The 23,953-nt window shown below is 44.8% G+C and overlaps 1 protein-coding gene across 3 annotated transcripts in view; it reads left to right on the top strand.

The window, feature by feature from the left end:
- Nucleotides 1-23,953, top strand: part of RNF8 (ring finger protein 8) — a 51,175-nt gene that overhangs the window by 11,249 nt on the left and 15,973 nt on the right. The window contains exons 3-9 of one of the 3 annotated variants that reach the window (XR_007128206.1): nucleotides 3,269-4,009; nucleotides 6,238-6,300; nucleotides 8,760-8,849; nucleotides 10,917-11,024; nucleotides 13,395-13,599; nucleotides 18,242-18,546; nucleotides 19,843-20,337. Coding sequence is in view for 2 of the 3 variants with exons in the window: in XM_047734384.1 (XP_047590340.1) it covers nucleotides 3,269-4,009; nucleotides 6,238-6,300; nucleotides 8,760-8,849; nucleotides 10,917-11,024; nucleotides 13,395-13,599; nucleotides 19,843-19,859 (1,224 nt within the window). In the remaining variant the exon portion in view is untranslated. Of the gene's footprint in view, nucleotides 1-3,268; nucleotides 4,010-6,237; nucleotides 6,301-8,759; nucleotides 8,850-10,916; nucleotides 11,025-13,394; nucleotides 13,600-18,241; nucleotides 18,547-19,842; nucleotides 20,338-23,953 lie in introns of those variants that run through there. The other 2 variants (XM_047734384.1, XM_047734383.1) reach the window with 2 other exon arrangements.

Genomic DNA, 23,953 nt, shown 5'->3' with positions numbered 1-23,953 from the left:
GAAAATTATTTGGCATTATTTATTACAGTTGCACATATATATATATACACCTCCTGACAATATTTTCACTACCAAGGAAACAACCCAGGTGTTCTTCAACAGTGGATACAATTTTACAGTGAAGCACTACCCTAGAATGAATATGAATGAACTCCTATATCCAGCGGAATGGATTAATTTCACAAACAAGATTGAGTGAAAGAAGACAAACACAAAAGAATACATATTATATGATGCCATTTATATAATTGTCCAAACTTGGCAAAACTAATGTGTGATGTTAAGCCAGACTAGTAGTCCCCTTATGGAGGGGGGAGCAGCTTAGTGACTAGAGGGAAGCAGGCATTAGGGGGTAGAGGGGCGGTCTGGATGCTGAGAATGTGGAATTTTTTTTTAAACCTTGTAGTTACACTGAGATGTTCACTTTGTGATTATTCATCTAGTTGTACATTTATGATTTGTACACTTTTATGTTTGTATATTATGCTTTAGTATAGAATTTCTAATACCGGGACACCTGAGTGGCTCATTTGGTTAAATGTCTGCCATTAGCTCAGGTCATGATCTCAGGGTCCTGGGATCGAGCCCTGTGTTGGGCTCCCTGCTCAGCAGCAAGTCTGCTTCTCCCTTCCCTACCTGCTTATGTGCTCTCTCTCCCTATTTCTGTCTCTCTCTGTCTCAGATAAATAAATAAAATCTTTAAAAAAAAAAAAAAGAAAGGCTTGAACACAGTTTGATTTATTTAAACCAGTGCATTTAAGATCATATCCTGGACAGTACTCGATTGCTCTTGTATAGTCATGGTATTTTCAACCTTTTCTGTAGTCGCCTTGTGAACAGACCTGACTCAGGGCTGTGGTCCAAAGTACACCACTAGATGTCACCAAGGAGTGGTGAACGGATAAACAGAGGGATTCAAGGGTACAGTGGGATGGTAAAATATTGAGAGTTTATTTTCTGGGTATAAAGGGCTCTGAAAGGAGGCAGGTTACTGCAGAGAATCTAGTAGACAGTTTGCAGTATGTCTTGAAAGTCTGCCCCAATTTTTTAGGGGTTCCTTATTTTCTCCAGACTTAGGCTGCTTCTGTAACCTTCTTTTATTTAACCTTCTCTTTGTCTTTGAGATTTTTCTTAAATATCTGTACCTTGGCAGTAGGTGGCCTCCTGTGTCATATTCCTTTCCCCGAGGACTTTTTCCTGTGTATAATCTGTAATCGACTATTCTGCTATAGAACTGTTCTCAAATAGGTTCTTTTGGCCTCCCCCCCCCCCCGTCCTTTTTTTTTTTTTTCCCTGCCTGTGTTGTTTCAGAAGTCAGCAGAACTGATCACTCTCATAATTTCTCAGGCAGAATATGAATAGAGAGGTTAGGAGAAGGTTGGCCAGATACGCCAGGTTAGGCCCAAGGCAGTGAGTTAATGTCATTCTTTCCACATGTATCTTGTTCATTTTTCTCTTCCTCTCTCCCCTCCAGCCACATAATATAAAATAAAAAACAAGGGCGTAATACCAACCCAGAGCTGAGATCCAGTCTCTAGTCTTCGTCCTCTGTGCCTTGTGGTCAAGCCTCCATCCCTCATATTTGGGTTGACCAGGTATCTTTTCTAGCTGTGAGGAGGTAGCTGTAGTTACCAACTTGAACATAGTCTTAGTCCCAGTTCACGTGTGACCTTCATCTCTGGCCTGTCTCCCAAAGACAAGTTCTTCAAATGGGTTAAAATGCCCACTTGTCTTTTCCTTTCTTCCCTCCCTCCCTCCCTTCCAAATTTATTTAAGTAATCTCTACCCCCAACGTGGGGCTCGAACTCACAATCCTGAGATCTTGAGTCTCATGCTTTTCAGAACAAGCCAGCCAGGAGCACCCCCCCACCACTTGTCTTTTTAAACTTTAAATCCTGCATTTGTTTCAAGTCTGTTTTAGAACCTGTCATCTCTATTTAGCATCTCTTCTGTAGCCCAGCTCTACATGGTAGTCCTTTGCATTTATAGGCTATGCTGTGTAATCCCACATTTACTTATGTGTGCCCTCGTGTTTTCTTTTCCATAGTCAGCTGCTATAAGTTGTTTTCATATCTTCTACTTTTGCACTGGGTATATTTACCTTGCAAGATGGTGAGCACGGAATTGAAATGACTGTTGATAAGTCGATTGCGCCAGAACATAATAATAGTAGTGAACACTTACATAATGCTTACCATGTGCCAGGCACTTTTCTAAGTACATTACATATGTCATCTCATTAAGTCTACACAAACTCCATGAGGGAGAGTTTATTATTATCCTCCAGCTTATAGATGTGGTAACTGGGGTGTGGAGAGGTTAAGAAAGTTACCCAGAGTCACACAGCTATTAAGTGATGAAGCCAGATTACAAGTCTAGGCAGTGTGACTCCAGGGTCCATGCTCTCAACTCCTACACTGTGGTTTAATTTAAATCATTAAAGTAAATATTTACCAAGCATTTGTTATACGTGAGTCACTGTGCTCAGTGTTTTACATGTATTATTTCATTTATTCCTCACAGAGCAGTATGAGTTAGGAATTAAACTATCCCTGTTTTGCAGACAAACCGGGACATGGAGGTTAAGTAAGTCACTGAAGGCCAGGCAACGTATAAAGCCAAGGTACATTTGGGCTGTGAACTCAAGTCTGTCTGGGCCAGAGCACCAGCTCTTAGCCACTATGCTGTGTTCCCCAGTGGACCTCTGGTGCTGTTAAGTGGGTTAGATCCCACCTGTAGTTTGACCCCAGTACGAGATACCAATACATTCTTTTTAGGTTTATATATACTGGAAGGTGCTTTCCTCATTCACCAATGTGTTCGGGGGCCACATTCAGAGACAGTGCTTGTGTGACTTTCCTGGCTAAACCTACTTTTTGAACCTCATCATTAGATGCTGCTTCCTTCGCTAATAGCCGTTTTTCCAGTCTTGGGCCATTACCCCCAGTTTAGGTCAATAGGAACTATTCAATTGCAGTTTCTTTTAATGCTGCTGCATTTATTTGAGTAATTCATTGGCCAGTAATAAGGTGATTCCTGCCTGTTATATGAGCAGTTCTCTATGGAGACATGAATGTGAAATGTAGGTAAAAAGCCAAAGCTGTTTAAAGAATGCTGTTTCTAAGGGTGATGGTTTATGAACCTTTCCTATTTGTTCTCAAGGGTTTTCCTTCTGAAAAGGCAGAAGGTTTTGCAGCAACAGGAGAGAAATTCCATTAAGAGGAGGAAAATCATGAAGCTTACTTTGTCTTTCTTTCCCTTTCTCCAGAGTCTGAATGGTGTTTGGCTGAACAGAGAACGTCTAGAACCTTTAAAGATCTATTCTATCCATAAGGGAGACCACATCCAGCTCGGAGTACCTCTGGAGAATAAGGAGAATGCAGAGTATGAATATGATGTTACTGAAGAAGACTGGGAGAGGATGTATCCTTGTCTTGCCCCAAAGAATAACCAGATGACAGGAAAAAATAGGGGATTGAGAACTAAAAGGAAATTTAGTTTGGATGAATCAGAGGGTCCTGGAGCTGAAGGCCCCTCAAATTTGAAATCCAAAATAAGTAAAGTGTCTTGCGAACCTGGTCAACCAGCGAAGTCTCATGGGAAAGGTGAAGTGGCCAGTCAACCCGCTGAATATTTGGATCCTAAGTTGACTTCTGTTGAGCCAAGTGAGAAGGCCACAGAGGCTCATGTTCAGCCTGGTTCTGCAAAAGTCATAGAGCTTCATCATAAGAAGCAGAAAGCCTCAAACCCTTCAGTATCTCAGAGCAGTTTGGAGCTGTTCAAGGTGACCATGTCCAGGATTCTGAAGCTGAAAACACAAATGCAGGAAAAACAGGTAGCTGTCCTGAAGGTGAAAAAGCAAACCCAAAAGGGGAACTCAAAGAAAATTGTGAAAATGGAGCAGGAGCTACAGGACTTACAGTCTCAGCTGTGTGCAGAGCAGGCCCAGCAACAGGCCAGAGTGGAGCAGCTAGAGAAGACTTTCCAGGAAGAGGAACAGCATCTCCAGGTACCACACAGGAGGAAAGGACCTGCCAGTGCTCCTCAGGGATGGGCAGGCCCTTGGTGAGCCTCTGGCCACAGCTCTCTGTTTCTGGGTCAGGGACCACGTCCTGAGTGCCAGAGACAGGAGATGGAATGGGAACTAAGGACTTTGAGATGGGAAAAGGGGTTGGAGTAAAGTGTTACAGCTTCAGTATGGTGGTCAAGAGCCAGAGCTTGGGTGCCATGTTAGGGTAAGGTGGCTGGCAGAGCCAGCCAGGACATAACTGATCTCAGGATGTAAAGCTGAGACCCCTGATAACTGAGGCAAGTTCAGAGAGAGGTTGGATGAAGGTCAGGGTGCCACAGAACCACAGTGCACTCCAGGTCCTTATGAATTATTTTTCTTTGCTGTGTCAAAGCCAAACCATTTAGTCCCAAGACAGCGATGAGTCAGGCATACCCAGTTGTACCTGGCATCTTACTAGCTCTGATGGTTAGTTAACTCTGTAGCTAACCTAGGAAGCTAGAAAGGCAGAAAATGTTTTTGTTTCTATCCTGAGCAGGGGACAGGTATACTATGACTCAGTTGTTGAGCTGAGTGATAAGCCACCTTCCCCAGTGCCTTTAGGGGCAAGGTAGAATAATGACTGTCTTAGCTGTGTCAGAGTAAGACCAAATGTGTGCCCATCCCTGAGTCATTTGCTTAGATTGCAAGCTCTTGCACAAAGTTCCTAGGCTAGAGCTAATCCTGGTCCCTGCTCAAAATGTCAGTTCCTGTCTGGCAAGAAGCACACATTTACTCCCACCTACTTGTTCAGGTAATACTGAATGTCAAGAATTCCCCATTGTTGACGTAGAAATAAAAAGGACCAATCAAGATTGAAGTGGATAAGCTTTTCTGTTTTGTTTACTTTGCTCAGGACAAGGAACAACCAGTAGTGTTGGCTTATTTCTGAACAATTTATACATTTCCTCCTAATCTCTGCTGTCTCCTTGAACTGGTAGCATGAGCGAAGGCCATGGATTAAACAGGTCTTTCTGAGGGTATGCAGTACTTGCTTATGTGTACACTTTTGCTTCCCTTACCAGCCTGGACTAGTTCTTGAAGTCAATAGAGAGAGTTCGTCTTTACATATTTAGTGTATGACACCTTCACCAGAGCAGAACCCTCTTTAAAAGCTAATATGTTCGGGAACAAGAGTTATTATTAATTAATATTTGTGACTGCTTTGATCATCCTTCAGGTGTTGCTATAAATTTTTTTTCTGTATCAAAATGGTAAAGGGAGAAAGTACTGGCTTAGAGAATTTCTAGGGTATTTGAGGGTCATTTATAAATAGCTCATGGTGAAATATATCTAGTCCTTTGTTTATGAGCTGCATTTCCCTCTCCCACCAACCCCTAAGGATTTATTCTACTCCTACTACTTGTTCAGAAACTCATTTAACTGTAGCTGCTTCACACAGATTTTTTTTTGGGGAGCACTTACATTGCTTGGTGTACGATACTTGGACTTCAGGTGTTTATAAAGATGCTTAATAAATGGTTTTTGCCATTAAGAAATAAATCTTGTTGAGGAGATGAGATATATTATACACGTAAAATAATCAGGACAGTTTTAAGTCAATATATATTTAAATTAGAGAATAATTTCCAGTTGGCATATTAAATGGGTAGGTAATTCTTAAAGTAAAGAGGGAAGGGTGCAGAGGGTCTTGTACAAGGTGCTGGACATAGGGAAACAATGATGTGGAAGGCATCCACATCAGAAGGGGCCAGTGGAGAAAACAGAGCATAATTTGCAGCAAGGAGGCAAAACAGTTTATGGGGTAGAAGTGGTGGAGACTCACACTAAGAGACAGGGCAGCCAGAATCGAGGGAAGAAACGTGGCGGAACTTGTTAGTGTCAACCTAGGGGGCCATATCTGAGTTTAGACATTTGGTGGCTTTCTGGGAATCACGATGTTAGCCTGCGAAGGAGACTCAGCATTACCCCAGGGGTTCTCTCCAGAGCAGCCTGAGTGGTAACTTGGAGGTGACAGCCCTGAGGTGTGCCGTCTTTGAGTAGTTCACACTGCTCAAAGCCCTTACTGCCAACCGCTGGAAGTAAAACGGGAGATTCTCCACCTGCTCCCTGCCCCCTATTGTTTCCAGATGCTTACAGAAGCCAGACTGCTCTGCTTATTGCTAGATTTTGTTTCTTTTATCCTCCTCCCTGTAGGGAAGCCTTCCATTTTGTTTTTGGCTTTGCAGGGTTTGGAGAAGGAGCAAGGAGAAGAGGACCTGAAGCAACAGCTGGCCCAGGCTCTGCAGGAGGTAACTCGTCTCTTGCCACTGTTCTGAGATTATAGCGGGCTGGGGCTTCCCATGGCCACTGGCTGCCTCCTCTGCTTAGCACACACCTCCGTAGCATCTCCAGTCTGCAGACAGAGCAGCTGCTCACACCGTCAGGTCGGAGATTTGGCCTCACAGACATGCCAGACCTCAGCATGAAAACTTACATCTTAATCTGAGCAGACGTTGCTCTAGTGAAGATGGGACGGAGCCTATAGCAATTAGGAGGCTCTCTGGGGGAAGTGGCTGCACTTCCAGAAAGGTGAGGGCAGCAGAGGGGAATTTCAAGCTATGACTTCACTGCCAGGGCCTGCAAGGGCCTTTATTACCTCTCTGTTCCTGAGCTGAAGCCATCCAGAAACCATTCAAGAATGTTCCAATTAAACGTTTTAGGTCAGGTTGAGAGTGGAGTTTAACAGTCAGCAAAATATAACGATTTACTGAAAGGGCAAGGCTCACAGGAATAAAATTCCCCTCAAAGATTGCCAGTAATTTATTTCATGTAACTTGACTATCATCTGATAATTTTTTTAGAAGCTCTTTTGCATCTTTTAAACCTGCTTTACCTTCTGTCCTTTATGTGTTTATGATCAGTAGTTTGACGCAAGTTTTGTCAGGAGATTAGTGGGATAGTTCAAATCTCCTTGAGAATAGTGAGCAACTGCATTAGAATTTGTTTAGGAGAATTTATCCTTATGTTCTTTTATTGCATATCTAACTCCCAACCTTCTTAGAGAGCTAACAGCCTTGTATTACTGTTAAGCTTTGAGGGAATGCCTGCCTTGATTTCCCTAAGGGGTGTGCAAATAGCCTTGAAAAGAATTGGGTGAAAATTCAGTCTTTTTGGAATTTTATTTTCTAAGGTTGTTTATTTTCTAAGGTGGGAAAGTAGGCATATTTCTCATTTAGGCATTATTAAATTGTATTGTGATATTGTTTTGATATTGACTGGAAAAGAGTAAGGTTCTGCTATTTGGAAATCCCCAAGGGATCTTTGACCACCTTGTACCCACAACTCCTCACCCTCTCCTGAGAGATAGGAAAACATGTATCATGAGGTACTTGGCTAGTTTCTATTCATTAGACTAAAATGGGATACTTTGAGGTCATGGTTTATAACAGCATGCCTTGGGACGTACCACTTTCTCAACTGAAGCAGTAGTTGTTTTTGGTCCACCCTGTGAGTCCCTCTGTAGCAATTCTTTTTTATGTACTAGGCAGTTACAAAAACTTGCATTTGCATAGAGCTTTAAAGATTTTCCCAAATGCTTTCATACCTGTTATTTTCTTTTTCTTCACACTGATGTAGGAGGGGTGCCTGTTATCCCATTTTATAGACGAGCAAGTTAGGCACATACATGTAATCAGTGGTCAAGATGACTACCTGGGCCTTCCGATATAACTGCTTTTTGTGGGGAGACCACACATTTTAAAGTTTGTTTCTTGAGTAATATCTTTTCAGAAATACTTAGCTTTTCCACCTTTTTTTTTCCTTTAAAGAAACAGATTTTTTTTTAAAGATTTAATTTATTTATTTGACAGACAGAGATAAGTCGGCAGAGATACAGACAGAGAGAGAGCGGGAAGCAGGCTCCCTGCTGAGCAGAGAGCCCAATGTGGGGCTCGGTCCCTGGACCCTGGGATCATGACCTGAGCCAAAGGCAGAGGCTTTAACTCACTGAGCCACCCAGGCGACCCTCCACCTTTTTAAAGAAAGGATTTGAGAGGAGAATTAAAGTGCAAGCTATACGTAAGCACAAGGGTGCTCAGAAATTTTCATAGAGGTAGAATCTCTTGACATTCAGTGTAGGCAGTTAGTCACAATGATTGAGCTGTTAGCTCTTGAGTGTGCCAGCTTCCAAAAGACACAGACAGGGTTCAGCCAGCACTGCCTTACAAGCACGTAGTATGTGATTTGTAGAATAAATAGATTAAAGGGCTTTTTTTTTTCCAACGAAAATAATAATCTAGAAATTCCAGTTCTCTCTGATTAATTCTTAAAAGCCACTCCCAGTGCTGGATAGCCTCCGATTACTTTACCAGCTCTTGAACACTGGTTCTCAGAATCACTTGGGTGGCTTTTTTTTAAAAAATGCACATTCCTGGGCCCCCAGCCAAACCTACAGAATCAGACTCTCTGGAAGGCAGTTTAAGTTCTTTAGTTGATTTGGATGGCCATTGAGGTTGGGTTACTCCCAGAGGGATTAATGGATTTGATGACCTCCCTCCCTAGCTGCCCCCTTCCCTGAAGAAAACCAGCAGGTAAGTGGGCTGTCCTGAAGGAACAAAGGCATTCTTGAAATTGCTAATCCATTGATCCCTTGAACCAAAGCTACTGACGAAAGGGGGGGGGGGGGGCCTGCTGCTGCTGCTCCTGTGTGGCTAAAAGGAAAAATGCAGTATAGGCTCATCTTGATCATGTATCTGCCGTGTTTCTGCAGCATCGGGCTCTAATGGAAGAACTAAATCGCAGCAAGAAGGACTTTGAAGCAATCATTCAAGCCAAGAACAAAGAATTGGAACAGACCAAGGTACTAGAAAGAAGATGAAGGTTTAGAATTTGGTTAGTACACGCAACTCGGCATTTTCAACAGTGCAAGGGTTGCTCTGGTGAATGGAGAGAGAGATTATGGTGGTTCCTTGCCTCAGGGGAAATAATCCGTAAAATTATTTAGGCCTATGGAAGGGTCTGCCTGATGTTTTTTTCCTTCCCTCATTTAGAAGCGAAATACTGGGAATGAGACTCATCCTGCAGTCTTGTCCTTTGGCTGTGGTGGTAGACGCTCCTTCAGAGTGTTTCGTTGACACAGGCTAAGGGGTGATACAGTCAAGAAACAGTTTGTCCTGATGCCTGTAGGTCATTATTTCCCACATCACATCAGTGGAATTCTTAAATTACGGGTTTTTGTTTTTTTCTTTTTTAAGATTTTATTTATTTATTTATTTGACAGAGATCACAAGTAGGCAGAGAGGCAGGCAGAGAGAGAGGGGGAAGCAGGCTCCCTGCTGAGCAGAGACCCCGATGTGGGGCTCAATCTCAGGACCCTGGGATTATGACCCGAGCTAAAGGCAGAGGCTTTAACCCACTGAGCCAACCAGGCGCCTCTAAATTAGGGGTTCTAAACTCAGGTGCTCACCAGGGAAGACTGAAAGTAGAAGTGAGTCAAGTGACCTGCGTGCAGCCTCCACAGTAGGGAGTTGTGAGGACAGAGGCACACCAGCAAGGGGCACTTGCCACCCCCCTTGCCCACCTCTGTCCCCAAGAGGCAGCTCTTCTCTGCCGCAACCAGTTGTTGCCATCCGGAGACGCAGGCCCACTGTTGTCAGAGCTTCTGACTTTTCCACAGAAGATGGAAATCCAAATGTTTATGTGAATTGTTTCAACTTTAAATATTAGCAACAAAATCAAGTCTTTTTGTTGTATTTTTTAATACCATGAGGGCCAAACTAAACAAATCTGTCAGCTAGATCCAGTCCATGGGCCAGCAGTTTGGAGCCTCTGACCTGAACTTAATGTCTGAGGTTGACTACATCTCCCAGCCCACCCTTCCCCACAGGCAGACCTGGAACAGAGTACGGAAAAGAGGAGACTCAACTTTCATTTGGTTTGAGATCCTTATCCTCTGTTTAAATCACATAGTACCTTCTTTCTTAACTTCCAAAAACCACATCTTTTTAAACCTAGCAATTTGTAAGTTTTCAGGGAACATGACTCTAGTTAAAATGGGTCCAGATCCTTCGCTGCCCTAGGCAGTGTGACAGTCTTTGCTTTGATTAGAAGTGACAGTAAAAGATGAAAAACTAATCAGTTACTCATATATACCCTAAATGGCCTTACCTTTCCCTTCAGGGGCTCTTGACAATTCCAGCTTAGGGGATGAGGTGCTGACTTAAATAAATGTTTGCTTTAAGAGAACATACCTAGGATCCTTCCCTAAAAGTGTGTCCACAGGGGGGTCTGACCTCTTGGTGAAAGCAGAAGGAAATTGGACTGCAGACCTCTGTAGGAGGAGGGGTGGCAAGCATCATAAACCTTGGATCCCAAAGATCCAGGAAGAGGCCCTCTTTCAGCCTCTTGCGCCCAGGGAGTATAAGTATTATCCTCATTTTGTAGAAGAGGCAGCTGCAAGGAGCACAGGGGACCTTATAAACTAATTTAGGCTTCCTGCCTCTATGGACTGTTTTTCATGTCTGCTTTTGTGTCCAATGAATTCTTGGTTGCTTGGGATGATTTTATATCACCCCTAAACTGCTGTTAGTTATAGGATGCTTAATGCCTCATTCTAATCTTGGGTGGTCAGTGGGGTGAGTATGCTATCTTCTGTTAGTTCTGGGAAAGGGGACAGAACCTACAATGCAAATACACAAAAAGTGGAGAGAGGAAAGAAAGGCAGACAGTGCCCTGTATTAGAGAGCAGTAGTGAGAAACCGTAACTCTCAGGGAAAGGGTTTCATTCTCCTATTGCTGCACCAGGTTGAATATTTTACTTGGATTCCCAAATCCTATTCCAGATAGTTAACACTCCTCCCTGTCCTGTTGTGCATTCTTGTTGGTTCCCCCAAATGACAGGTGGGGTTGGGGTTGTGTGTCTTTGCAGGAAGAGAAGGAGAAGGTGCAGGCACAGAAGGAAGAAGTGCTTAGCCACGTGAATGACGTGCTAGAGAATGAGCTCCAGTGTATTATTTGCTCCGAATACTTCATTGAGGTAATGACAAGCAGTGGCTCGTGCCTTCTTGTTCCTCTCAACCCTGAACAGAGCCTCAGCTGCACAGGTTCTGCTACAGGGAGACATTCTGAAGAGATTTTTATTCTAGGAATCTATTGTAGTTATTTGACCTCAAAGTGACCTCGAGAGATGGCCATATCTCATTTGTTTTTTGTGGTCTTCTTTACCTTTACTGATCTTTTTATTTTGTCCATTGTTGAGTGTTTATTTGGTACAATTGCTATTTTTAGCTGCAATAAAGCCTTTATTTCTTTGTTGTTGGGAGAAAATGGGGCCACATGGCATTAGATTTTTGAAGTATCCGAGTAAAGCTGCTCAACAAAGCTTCTCTTTACTCTGAATGGGTGCGGAGCTGAGAGTGGGCGGATAGTGCAGCCTTCAACAGGGTGGTAAATGTCACTGACATGTGGTCACTTTGGGAATTCAGCAGCCAAGTGGAACATATTTCAGGGACACTCTGAGGCTCGCTATGAAAACAAAAACATCTTCTAGGTTTCCATTTGTTATCATGTCGTATTTTTGCATTGACTTTATTTGTCACAAATTCTATCATTTGTGACCAGTTCATCTTATATCACTCATCTTAAAGTCAAGTTGTTAAAGGACAGTGCTTTCCAGACTTCTTTAGAAAGGAGAGTGTATGCATGCACTCCTTCCTTCTTTCTGGTAGTCTATAGGGAGGGTGAGTGTATTAGCCTCCTGGGAAGGGCAGGTCTGTTTCTTTTGCTTGGATCCATTTTGACTTCGGATCATCATTTCCGCCATAGTTTCTAGTCATTTGATTGCCTACTTTGGAGAGACTCAGTGTGGCTTTGACAAGGCTCTGCTGGAGGAAGGCAAGGGAAGGGGCGTTGGGCTGGATGATGAGTTACCCCACCCGGAACATCCGCACAGACGTAGAAGAGACAAACAACCTGACCCGTCCCTTGTTTACCGTAGACCGCCTGACCTTTTCACAGTTACCTCGTAAAGTCAGTGTTGAAAAGAGGTTTTATGTTAATCAGACAGGTTTTTAGTCCTGTTTGTGAGGATTTATCTCATATAGTTAACAAAATACGGCTTTCTGTGCTAGATTTGGCATTTGAAAAATGCATAATTTCTGGTATTTTCGATCCTAAAAGCAGGAATGAAGACTTTTGAGCCTCAGAAAAACTTGTATCTTAAGAGATGTATATAAACAAGTGTAATGAAGAGGACGGTTTATATTTTCAGAAGTGAAAAGGGCCCTGGCAGAAATCTGACCATTGGAGTGACTTGGAGGAGTTCCTCAGCTTTAGACTCCCTTCTGCTTTCCCTCCTCTCACAGGCTTATTTACTTAAGGGTTCAGTCACTGTCCGTGAACCCATTACATTTTTTCCATTTTTTTTTAGTTTCTTTTTCCCCCCAGCCTTTTTAATTGTCTTTATATGTATTTTTCTTTTTGTTTCTTTTTTTTTAAGATTTTATTTATTTATTTGACAGAGATCACAAGTAGGCAGAGAGGCAGGCAGAGAGAGAGGAGGAAGCAGGCTCCTCACCGAGCAGAGAGCCCAACACAGGGCTCCATGCGGGGCTCAATCCCAGGACCCTGGGATCATGACCTGAGCTGAAGGCAGAGGCTTTAACCCACTGAGCCACTCAAGCGCCCCGTCTTTTTGTTTCTTTTGAGTATAGATGATGCTCCTTCCGTTCTATATACTGAGTATTCAGAATGTGCTCCCCATTGTCTGTTAAAATTGAAGCTCTGGGGACGCCTGGGTGGCTCAGTTGGTTAAGCAGCTGCCTTTGGCTCAGGTCATGATCCCAGCATCCTGGGATCGAGTCCCACATCGGGCTCCTTGCTCAGCCGGGAGCCTGCTTCTCCCTCTGCCTCTGCCTGCCACTCTGTCTGCCTGAGCTCGCTCTCTCTCCCTCTCTCTCTCTGACAAATAAATAAATTAAATCTTTAAAAAAAAAAAAATTGAAGCTCTGATTCACCATCAGCAGGGTATGCATTTGTTTTCCATGAGAGAATTAGTGATGTATGTGGACCAAACATTCACACGCTTACTAGTCCTACTTGTGTCCAGTGACGTTTGTTTGCAAGGTAGCTAAGCCCCGTTAGTAGTGTCATCTGAGTTGGTGGAACAAGACAGACCAGTCAGCCTACATCTATGAACTTACCTTTGAGAAAGAAGCTGAACGATCTGACTTAAAATTTCCCATCCTCAAGAATAATTCTAATACCATCTGTAAGCCCTCTAGATGGAATTAGGGTTAAATTTCCATTTGGCCTTGGAAATGAACTCCTGTGCTAGATATGTGATCACAACAGCCCTGGAAAAGTAAGCATGATGGTTCTGATGTATGTGTTTGCATTCCCATTATAGGCTGTCACCTTGAACTGTGCCCACAGTTTCTGCTCTTACTGTATCAATGAGTGGATGAAGCGGAAGGTAGAATGCCCCATTTGTCGGAAGGACATCAAGTCCAAAACCCACTCCCTGGTTCTGGATAATTGCATTAATAAGATGGTAGATAATCTGACCTCAGAAGTGAAAGAACGACGAATTGTCCTCATTAGGGAACGAAAAGGTAAGTGGGTATGAATAAGAAGGTGAGTTCCCTCAATAGAAGACTGACAATCTTAAGCAGATTTTTTTGGTTTGGGAAGAGAGATAAATGATTCTTAAGCTAAAGAAGAGGAGGGAGAAATGGGAAAAAAGGAAAGAGAGTTAAAGGTAATGAACATTGTAGAAAGAGTTGAGGGAGAATGGACTTGCCTATTTGAGTAGTAGGAAAGGGGGAGACTTAATTCTATGTACCTTGGTTATGGGTGTGTGTGGAAAACACAAGGTCAGAAGGCTTATTGTTCTGATCACTAGATGGTGCTGTTGTCCAAGACAGTTCAGTTGCTGTCCAAGTGTTGGCAAAAACCTTGGGTTGGGTACACAGTTATCAACAGGAGATGAACAAGTCAGAGATTGGCAAATTGGAGAATGCTTGGTGAGAATACATGTTTTATAGTAAGTCATAGCTTAATTACACAAATTGGACATGATATCAGATTAGATAAATTTAATCTTTGGGGATTCTAATATGTTTATCAGCTCCTTTTCCCAGTTGGAGAGAATTTGGATAAAGAGATTGGGGAAATGGGTGGGTAAATTCCCCTAATGAACCATGCTTCCTTGGTGAATATCCACTTATTCAACTAAGTGATCCCATCTCCCTTGGAGCTTGCTGTGTTGCGGGTTGCAGAGCCCCTCCACTTGAGACTTAAATGTTTTTGTGGCAAAAGATGCATCATGGGCAAGGCACAAGGAAGTTAATGGAGAGGAAAAAGGATTGGTTATTGGCCAGCGGGGCGAGAGCTCACAGAAGCAGGGTGGACCCGGTCCCTCTAATAATCCAGCACTGCACTACCTTGTGGGAGAGCATCAGAGCCAAGGTGCTGTGATGTCAGTTGGCTGCACATAAAGGCCGAGCAGAGAAGAAGACCCAGAAGCTCACTGCCCTTGCAGGTGCTCCCCACCACCACCCGGCCATTGGTAACCCAGACTCATATGTGTCTCTGAATGTACCTGTCTCCAAGTCCAGAGAAACTTAAGCCCTAAAAGCCATGCTGCTAAGAGTAGGATCTGTCTGCTACTTCCTTCCTGCTAGCCCTTCAGTGGATGTCGGCCACTTTGAGTAAGACCGGGAATCTGACACTAATCTATAGGCATCTGTTCTGTGACCCTGGCACTTGGCTGGTCAGCCAAAGCCAAGGCAGCAAGCCCGTGCAGAGCCAGGTGAAGTAGCTGCTGAGCAGGAAGTGGCCTTGAGCCTCTTCTACCAAGGAAGGCATTCTGACCTGTGGAAGGCTGGGACAGCCCTCAGGTGGTTCTTTGGAACCCAAGTGTTTTCCAATGACAGCTGTGTGCTCATAGATTTTGTCAGTTTGGGCCCTCCCAGATCTTTTACCTCACAGGAGCCACTAGATTCTGGCAAAATCCCGTTGCTTTTCCCCTCACTTCTCACTCTGTCAGCAGTTATAGGAACAGTACACACCACACAGGACTAAAGAGATACAGACAGCATTGTTGCAGCTCCCATAGCACTCAGTCCGTGGAGAAGGGAGAAAGGTAGGGAGGCAGTGGGACGAGTTCCAGGCCAGGATGCTGAGACACTGCAGAGGAGCGGGCGGTCAGTTTGTCCTGGGCAGGTGGAGGTACAGTAGGAAGCTTCATGGAAGTGCCATTTGAACAGAGTCTCAAGGTTCCCAAGGCTGGTGCTTCCCAAGCAGAGGCTGCAGCACAAACAAAGTGTAGAGGCACGAGAAGCAGTGCAGTGTTCCTAGCAGTGCCTCCTCGTGGCCCATAGGTGACAGAATGTCCACATGGTGCCAGAGCAACGTGAGGACAGCCACCGACTTGGAAAGTGTTCTGCTGAGGTGTGGTAAATGCCTTCTGCGAGGGGCAATGTCCCGAGACCCAGTTTTAACCCAGGTCAGCCTTCCAGCTGGAGTGTGCTGGAACGGGGCGCGAGGAACACCCACGTACTTTCTTCTTTGAGCCCACTGACTGGGTTTCTTCTCATGTGTGCAAGTGCCATAGATGGCTTCATGCAGCACTGGAAAGGGAAGGAAGAGCCACATATCCTAAGTTCACCTCTGGCTCTCCTCACACAGAGTTATAGCTGCAGAATAAATCACATCAGACTCCCCCTTCTCCCTCCAGAGGCTACGAGGGTGCCTCTCTGCCTTTTTGGTAACCCTCGGAGCCTATTCGGTGAGCTGAAGTGGACTTCTCCGTGCTTCCTGGTGGGAGGGGCGCTGACACTGGTCTCCGTTTCTGTGGTTATCGCAGTAATTGCAGCTCTGAGGAGTTCTCCACAGAGACAGAAGGTTCTGAGTCCTGATTTAGGGAAACATGTGCCAGAGCCATCAAGAGCTCCACTGGTCTGCAGTATGAGGTTTAGAGGAAATTCCCACTTCAAATACTTACTTTCCTTGCCAATTGAAAGCTGCTTTAATCCCCAGTGCATGGGAATTTTAAAAAGGACCTGACTTAGAATCTGGGAACCAGAATTGGCAGGCCTGTAATTGTCAGAGTTCGGATACCCCCGAAGGGCTGTTTGCCTCCCGGGCAGGGGTTGCTCTTACCACAGATTCGGGGAGGAGAAACCCTTCTCTCTGTGGGAGTGTAGGGTGCCGATTCCACCAGGAGCAGCCCCACTCTAGGCCTTCCTGGCTGGTGGTTGTCTTCTAGTTCCATATCCCCGTGGGAGGAGTGATGCCACATGACCAATGAGCCACTGACCCTCATAAACTCTGTGAGTCCAGATTATACAGAGGAGAGGAGGAGAAGGCTTGGAGACTAGATCCTGTGTTAGAAAAAGGATGCTCTGGAGGTGGGGCGATAACAGGCATCTAGTAAGTGCTTGTCACATGAATAACTGTGGCTCTCTGGGATTTTGACATGAAATTTTCTGAAGGGAAGACATTTTTTTACATTCCCTGCAGAGGATCTCCCTCCGGAGCTGGTGGAGTGCTGGAGCAGAGTCTTCTGTCAGCTACGCCCCCTCTTCTGTTTGTTCTGTTCTCATTAAATGTTGGTTGGTTGACAGAGTGTTAACATTCTCACTTTTAGCTTTCCCTAGCAGTTTCTTTGGGTTGTACTCAGAAAAGAAGAAAGCAGATTACCTAGAAATAAAATTGTTGGTCCTTTAGAAGAGTGATTTTCAGTCCAGGGGCTTTTTCAAACTACATTCCCTGGCTCCCTTGATACTATTACATTGAACCAAGGCTATTGGTGGGAGCATGCTGTGGCCTTTAGGTATGCTGAAGTGAGGAGAAAGGTTTATGAACCACAGCTTTCCTGAATCTGTGACACAGAGGCCCTTGTAGAGGTTGAGGGTCTCTAGGGAGATAGACTCAGGTCAGACCACAGGGCCTGTGGCTCTTGCCAATTTCCTGTGGGCTCTGACGAGAGTGATCCAGACACGGGACAGGAGAAACTGGCAGTCACTTAAGAGAGTATCTGCCTGCCCAGCTGCAAGGTTTTCCTTGATAATGCCCATCACCCTCTGCTGAAAGGCAGAGCCTCATAAAGGAGTGTGTGGGCATGGCCGCAGTAATGGTGTCTGGCAAGCTGAGCTCATCCACAGAGCATACTTATTAGCAAGTACTTTGAATCCACCCAGCCTTGCCCCTAGACAGTCTGAAGGGTCGTGTGCATGAAGTCAGCATGCCTGCCCAGCACATGACAGTTCATCTAGGGGAAAATGGCTCTCAGCAAGGTAGCCACGGGCTGGGGTGTCTACAGGCATGCACGCAAATAGTTTGTAACACTGAACTCTTTAAAATTTTTGACTTTTAAAGATTCTTCCTTTGCAAAATTGTCATGGGATAGAAAATTAGTAGACTTGTCCCTAGAAACTGTTTTGTATTTTTCCATCACCTCCCATTTTTTCCCCTTATTTTTCCTTTCCTTCTCTTTTTTTGTCTGTTGTCCTTCCTTTCCTTGTCCCTTGATGGGCATCTCCCCCATCATCCTTGTGGCATCTCAGATGCATAGTTGGAAATGATAAGGGCAGCACAGGAACTGTCCCCCCAGTGGGGGAGGGGACCGTGATTGGAGTAGAGGTCAGCTGTGGGATTAATTGCCGTGTGTGGAGTAGCAGCCCATGATGGCCTAGAACCTCAGATTGCTTGCTGAGTCTAGAGTCCTTTAGACTTTTTTTTAAAAGATTTTATTTATTTATTCGAGAGAGAATGTATGCACGTGCATAAGCGGGGCAAGGACATTAGGACAGAAACCCAAGCAGACTCTGGTGAATGTAGAGCCTGAGGCACAGAGCTTGAGGCAGAGGTCCATCCTACCACCCTGAGATCACAATCTGAGTGGAAATCAAGAGTTGGATTTTGGACCAATTGAGCCACCCAGGCGCCCCTTTTGTCTTCTTAATGATAAAATAGAGTTATTTTGGTTCTCTGAAAAAATGGATTCTCCCTTCCCGAGCATGTAACTTTATGATTTCCTTTACAGACATACACTTTCAGGAACTTCTTATTATAGAAGACCACCTGTGTAAATACAGAGGAGTGTTATTAACCAAAGCAGATTTTCCTTGAGAGTTTCTTGGTTTCTACACTTAACTCTAGATGAACACAGAGCATTTTTAGATCTCCATGAACTAATCTCAGAGAGTGGCTGGGGTCACTGACTATGCTTCTTCCTCCCTCCCCCCATAGAATGTCATAGAATTAGGTGCATCATCGTTGAGGCTTCTCTGCACCAGCTGGATATATATCCTGCCCGACTGCCTGCCACTGTGATTTTTAAGAAATCTGATGAGACCAGACATGCTCCTATTCCTGGCTAAGACATCTGCTTGAATTGCTTTCTGCTTTCCTACTCTGGAGAGTTTGGACCTCTTTTACCCTTGTCCCATGAAACCTGAATCAGAACCAACCACAAAGAGTATCTCTTCCTTGATTCCTATCATCTGGGCCTTTCCTTCTCAGTTCTTACTAAGTGCCAGGTGTTGGGGATAAAAGTAAGCAGGGCATCAGAGGAAAAACTGCCTTTTGGATATAGCAGGAGTGTGGGACATTGATGACTTTATCTAGTACAAGTTTGGGGGGACTGGTGGGGTGAGAAGCTAGTTTGCCATGAATTGGAGAATGAATGTGAGGTTAGGAAGTAAAGTAAGATAAGTTCCTCAAGAAATTTGGCTGCCACTAAGACATAGGGACAGCACCAAGAGAAGGCCATAGCTAGAGGAGGAGGTGGGATAAGAGGAAGTTTTTGTTTTGTTTTTTGATTTTGAAGACACCACCGAGAGATCTGAGTGTGTTCAGTTGCTGAGCCTGTGGAGGAGGAGATGCTGGGAAGTTGAGATAGTGGGTAGGGCCAGATTCTTTGGCAATCAGGAGAGGGCAGGGCAGATGGGGGAATTAGTGTCTAAGAGTGGGAGGGTACATCCTGTTATCTAGAGAGAAGGGTTTAATGTGGGAGGGTGGGCAAGGTGATTTGCTTGAGGAGAGTCAAGAGAATTTCTTTCTTGTGGCTTTTTTATTTTTCGGTGTGCTACTAGGTGAGGCCTTAGCTGCAAGGGAGACTCGCTTAGCTCTCTTAGCTCTCCAAGGCTGCCCACAAGTGGAGAAGAGTAGGATTTTATAATCCTGTCGGTCCTCCTACCAAGTGTTCAGGACCTCAATCTCAGGGAACGGGACAGTCTCTTTGGTAGCTTTATTGTGCTCTTAGGCTGGGATCCCTGCTTCCCCGGATTGAGGAAGCAGAAACAGTACATAGCAGTAAGTTATCCCTCCTACCTCCTCCCTTTTCTCCTGTCCTTACCTAGTGCTATGTATATAATTCCTTTGTCCTTCAACAGTGTGCATTGAGGGCCAGCTTTGTGCCAAGTGCTGCTATAGTTTCCAGGAATAGAAAGAGAAGCGAAAATCTAGTAAGTTAGATGTGATTAGTGTTACAAGAAAAAGCAAGGGATCAGAGAGTGATCGTTGCCATTTTTGGTAGGGTAGTCATGGAAGTGGCAGAGAGAAGGCAGTACTGGAGTAAGGCCCTGGAGGCAGTGGCCACAGGAAGGGGGAACACTTTTGAGGGGGGGAGCGGAGGGGCAGCGAGGCAGCCAGTGTAACCCCAGTGGAGCACACCATGGGGGCGAGGAGGGCAGCATAGAAGGACCTCAGGGTCCTTCATGGGCCTTGAACTCTTACTCTGGGAGAGATGAGGAGCAGGCTCTGAACAGCGTGACATGAGGATGGTCCAGGGAGGCCAGGCCAGGGAAATACAGGCTTCTCCTTTAATTCTCTTTTCTTTCTCTTCCAAGCAAAGAGACTGTCCTGAAGACCACGCTCCAGGGGCGTTCAAGGGATTTGATTGCCAGGCAATGGGAGCTTGGGATGGTCTGGAGGATTATCTGTGGCCAGGTCTTGGGCTGCTCTGAGATAGAGCATGGGACGGAGCCACGTGGGACAGAGACTGAGTTAGGAAGTCCTCCTCATGATCCTCCGTGTTGGCCGGCCGCGCTGCCATCGCTGTCTGAGGCCGTGCTGGTACTCCCCACGAGGGCTGCTTCCGGGTACTTGATAGACTGCTTCACTGTGTGTTGAATGGGTTATGTATTTCTGTTCTGCTTTTTAAATTTATTGTTTTTGTTATCATTTGGGTACCTCAGAAGCACGTCAGTTGACATTTGTTTTGGACAGGTTGGGTGTAACCCCTACGGCTGCCCCTAAAAGCCAAGGCAGCCTCCCTTGGAGAGGATGGCCTGCCTCTTTGTGAAAACAAGATGTCATTTCCTGGAAATAAAATGTAAAGCCTATCGGTTGCTCAGCCGGGCTTTGGTGTATTTATCTTCTTCCCTTCCAGCTCCCACACAGTCTCACAAGTAAACACTGACAGCTCATAAATTGCAACCAAGAAAGTGACTGTATCAGATGATAGACTCAAGTGAATGTCAGCCTAAGAACCAAGCCCAAGATCATGGCCATAGCAGATGGGCTCTGTTACGGCCCTGACTGTTTTTCCTTTTCATTCCAGAGGTAGTAGGTCACTGCCTACTTGATTTCTGGACCAGGTGGCTTCCCCTCTCTCAGCTGGGATTCAGGAAGTTGTTCCTGAATCTATTTTATTTATTAATTTATTTAGTAAACTCTATACCCAGTGTGGGGCTCAAACTAAAACACTGAGTTCAGAAGTCATACGTTCCACTGACGGAGGCAGCCAAGTGCCCCCAGATCTCTTTTAGCCAGTGTCAGAAAACAAGGGCAGTGGTTTTATGAGAATGTAATTTTATTTATTTATTTATTCATTTATTTATTTGTTTGTTTATTTAACAGAGACACAGAGAGAGGGAACACACGTAGGGGGAGGGGAATGGGAGAGGGAGAAGCAGGCTTCCTGCCAAGCAGAGAGCCCAACATGGGGCTTGATCCCAGGATTCTAGGATTATGACATGAGCCAAAGGCAGACGATTAATGACTGAGCCACCCAGGCACCCCTGAATATTCTGTTTTTAAAAGACAAACCAAAAACTAGCCCAAACTTTTGCATTATTTTGCTACAGGATGTTCTTTCCCTGGAGAGATATCTGATATTAAACATCATCTGCATTTTGCTTGCCTAGAAAAATACATGGTAACTTTTCTGCCTGCAGCACCAGACCACAGTATAGCAGAGCCCCACCACTGTGTAGTCTGACTCTAATTAAAGGCATGTTCTCTACAATGGGGCTCCAAGAAACTAAGTAAAGAGGGTTTGTTTCGGATTCTGCTTTATTACACAGATGAATGCAGCCGCCTGCTTTATGAAGCGCTTTGCAGTGAGTGGCAGGTGTCCCATATATATCTGATTCTGTTAACCTAGAAGGGGCTTACTCTACCTCTAGGCATGCAATCAGACTGTGCCCAGGCGGGGGACTTTGCCCTCTGTGGTTTTGATAGCTGGATACTTGTCATCTGCTTCTCCAATTGGAAGATGCTGTTTTTACAGAAAGCCCTAAAACCCCTTGTCATCTATCTCTCTCACAACTGTTTCCTCTGAATGACTATCCAGGTAGTCACCACAGCTGCCAGAGTACCTGGGATGGGCAGTTTTCTCCAGCTGCCTGTTTGCTTTTACATCCTGACTCTTGATAGAATCTCCCTGCTTCATATCTAAGGGCAACCTAGAAATTAGGGATGCCCTAAATATGTTCTCAACAACACATTCTAGGCCTCTAAAGAAGCCTAACAATTAACTATATTTGACACAGAAATTAAGAGAAGGAACATCTAACTTGCACTGTGGTCCTAACCTCAGAACCTAAGAAAGTAAAGAGAATCATGTAATCACTGGCCCCCACCAAGAGATGCAGTCTTGTTAATGGGTGCAGGATCTCATTTGAGCAGAATGCTGCCACTGGTAACAGTAGGCCAAGGGCTTGTTCTTCTGAAGTTAAACTTCCCACTTGGTCAATTCTTTAAGCTTTTTCTATAAATAGGAGTTGAGGCAGTAGGAGTAGGGAGTTTCTGGGGAGAAGATGGGCCTTGTATTAGTGATTTCATCAGTTTAAAAGAACATACAAATCCCAGGAGAGGGTTGGGTCTGTAGTAGGTGCTCAATAAACTACATGCTATATTTTCTTGTCTGTACCACCCAGGAGCAGTGTACCCACTAGGGGTTACCAGAGCTCACTACTTTAATCTCTATGCATATTTCCTGCTTGTGTTTGCTTTACCAAATTCTAAAGCAGATTCCCACCTCAGATCCAATTTCCAGACCCACTGTCTCCACTACACATTTCTCTTTGGCTTCTGTGAATGATTTAATCTCGTGTAACTTTTTTGTCAGACAGTGGCCATTTGAATTCTGGATGTTTCCAGTAGATTCAGTAATAGTTATTGAATACCCATTTTTTGACTAGGTGCTGCTCTAGGTGTTTGGGGTATGGCACCAAAAAAGCTGCTGTGACTACAATCTGTTCTAGGAGGGGTCAGAATTTTCCCAGAAAGGTTTTACCACATTCCTGTGGGAGGGGTTTAACAGTGCTGCCTTTGGAGCTAGCATGTTGGATGTGTCTTCACATTCCTCAGACGTCAGACTGGATCCACTCCAAGATATAAAGCTGAAATTTCTTAACTTCAGGACCTGGGTTGCCAGAGTGTTTTCCATCCATTTGCCTCCCCTTAAGATGTAGCTCTCTCCCTGCTCTAGCCAGGGGCCTTCAAGGACATCTCTGAGGCAAGTTTGGGCCCTCCCAGCATGGGAGGCAGACCCAGAAGACTCCCTCAGAACTGCATGAGACCATCATAGCCCTATGTAGGCTGTCACCTAGGTGACCACTGAGGGAGCTTCAAGGTGACAGGACCTCAGCCCAGGTAGGCACACCCAAATGTGTCTGAAGTAAGTATTGACACCACACTGAGCCTGGGGATGGGTGAGACCCGGCAGGTTTCTAGGACATGTGCCTTTGTGAATTTATGCCTAGCTGTGAGGACTCTCCCGACCTATGACTCTTCTCAGCTCCTTACCTAGGCCTCTCCCAGTGGTGCCCTGACTCACAAGAGCTCATTGTGTGTGTCTCTTCCTAATTCTACCTTTAGTGAGGTCATGTTGGTAGTTTGAAATCAGTCATTGTGGGATTATTTACATCATGGAAATATGGCAAAATGCCACAAATTGGAGCCCCCCCAACCCCACAGGGATAGCCAGTTAAACATTTATCAGAATGTCACTAGCGTCTCCCCACATGGTTCCTAAGGCCTTCTCACCCTGGGTCTTCCCAGTTCTCATGAAAAAGCCACTAGTCAGGCTAAGGATGCTATCTCCTTCCTGGCACTCTGGAATTGCTCCAGGATGGCAGTGGTGCCCCTGCAGAGGCAGAGCAGCCCTCCCCACAACTCTAGGCCACACTTAGTCACCGTTGGAACCATGGACACTTTCAGAATCTCCAGTTTCTCTTTCTCAACAAGCTTCTGCTGACCATCAGTCCCATAACCACTGGGGCTGGACCTAATCTTGGAGGCCCAGAGAGAAGGCAGATGCCATGCCACACCCTGCATCCCCACTTGTTCAGCGACCTGAGTTCTCATAGTCATTTGAAAAAAAAGAAAAAGTAATAGTACTGGGAGTCAAGAGAGCACAGGCACAGACTAAAGGACATAGAAGTTTTCCTAGAGCATTAGACATCTAACCTAAGACCTGAAGGACAACTAGTGGTCACCAGGTTAAGGGTGAGGAGAGAGTAGGGTTGGGGAGGGGAGAAGGAAGTGTTCTGGGTAGAGATAAGTGGAAAGCCATGAAGGTCAGAGAGAGGATGGCCTCCTTGAAGAAGTGAAAGGCATTCTGTGTGAATGGATTGTAAAGTTCCTAAAAGAAAAGTAATAGTATTAGTTAATGATAGATAAGTAACATTGTTACCAGCACTTTAAAAGAATTAACTCTTGTTAATTCAACCA

Source organism: Lutra lutra, chromosome 6 (genome assembly GCF_902655055.1).
Source record: "Lutra lutra chromosome 6, mLutLut1.2, whole genome shotgun sequence".
In the NCBI taxonomy this organism is placed as follows: domain Eukaryota; kingdom Metazoa; phylum Chordata; class Mammalia; order Carnivora; family Mustelidae; genus Lutra; species Lutra lutra.
The sequence above is the reverse complement of the archived record's forward strand: the minus strand, read 5'-3'. Positions and strand labels throughout refer to the sequence as shown.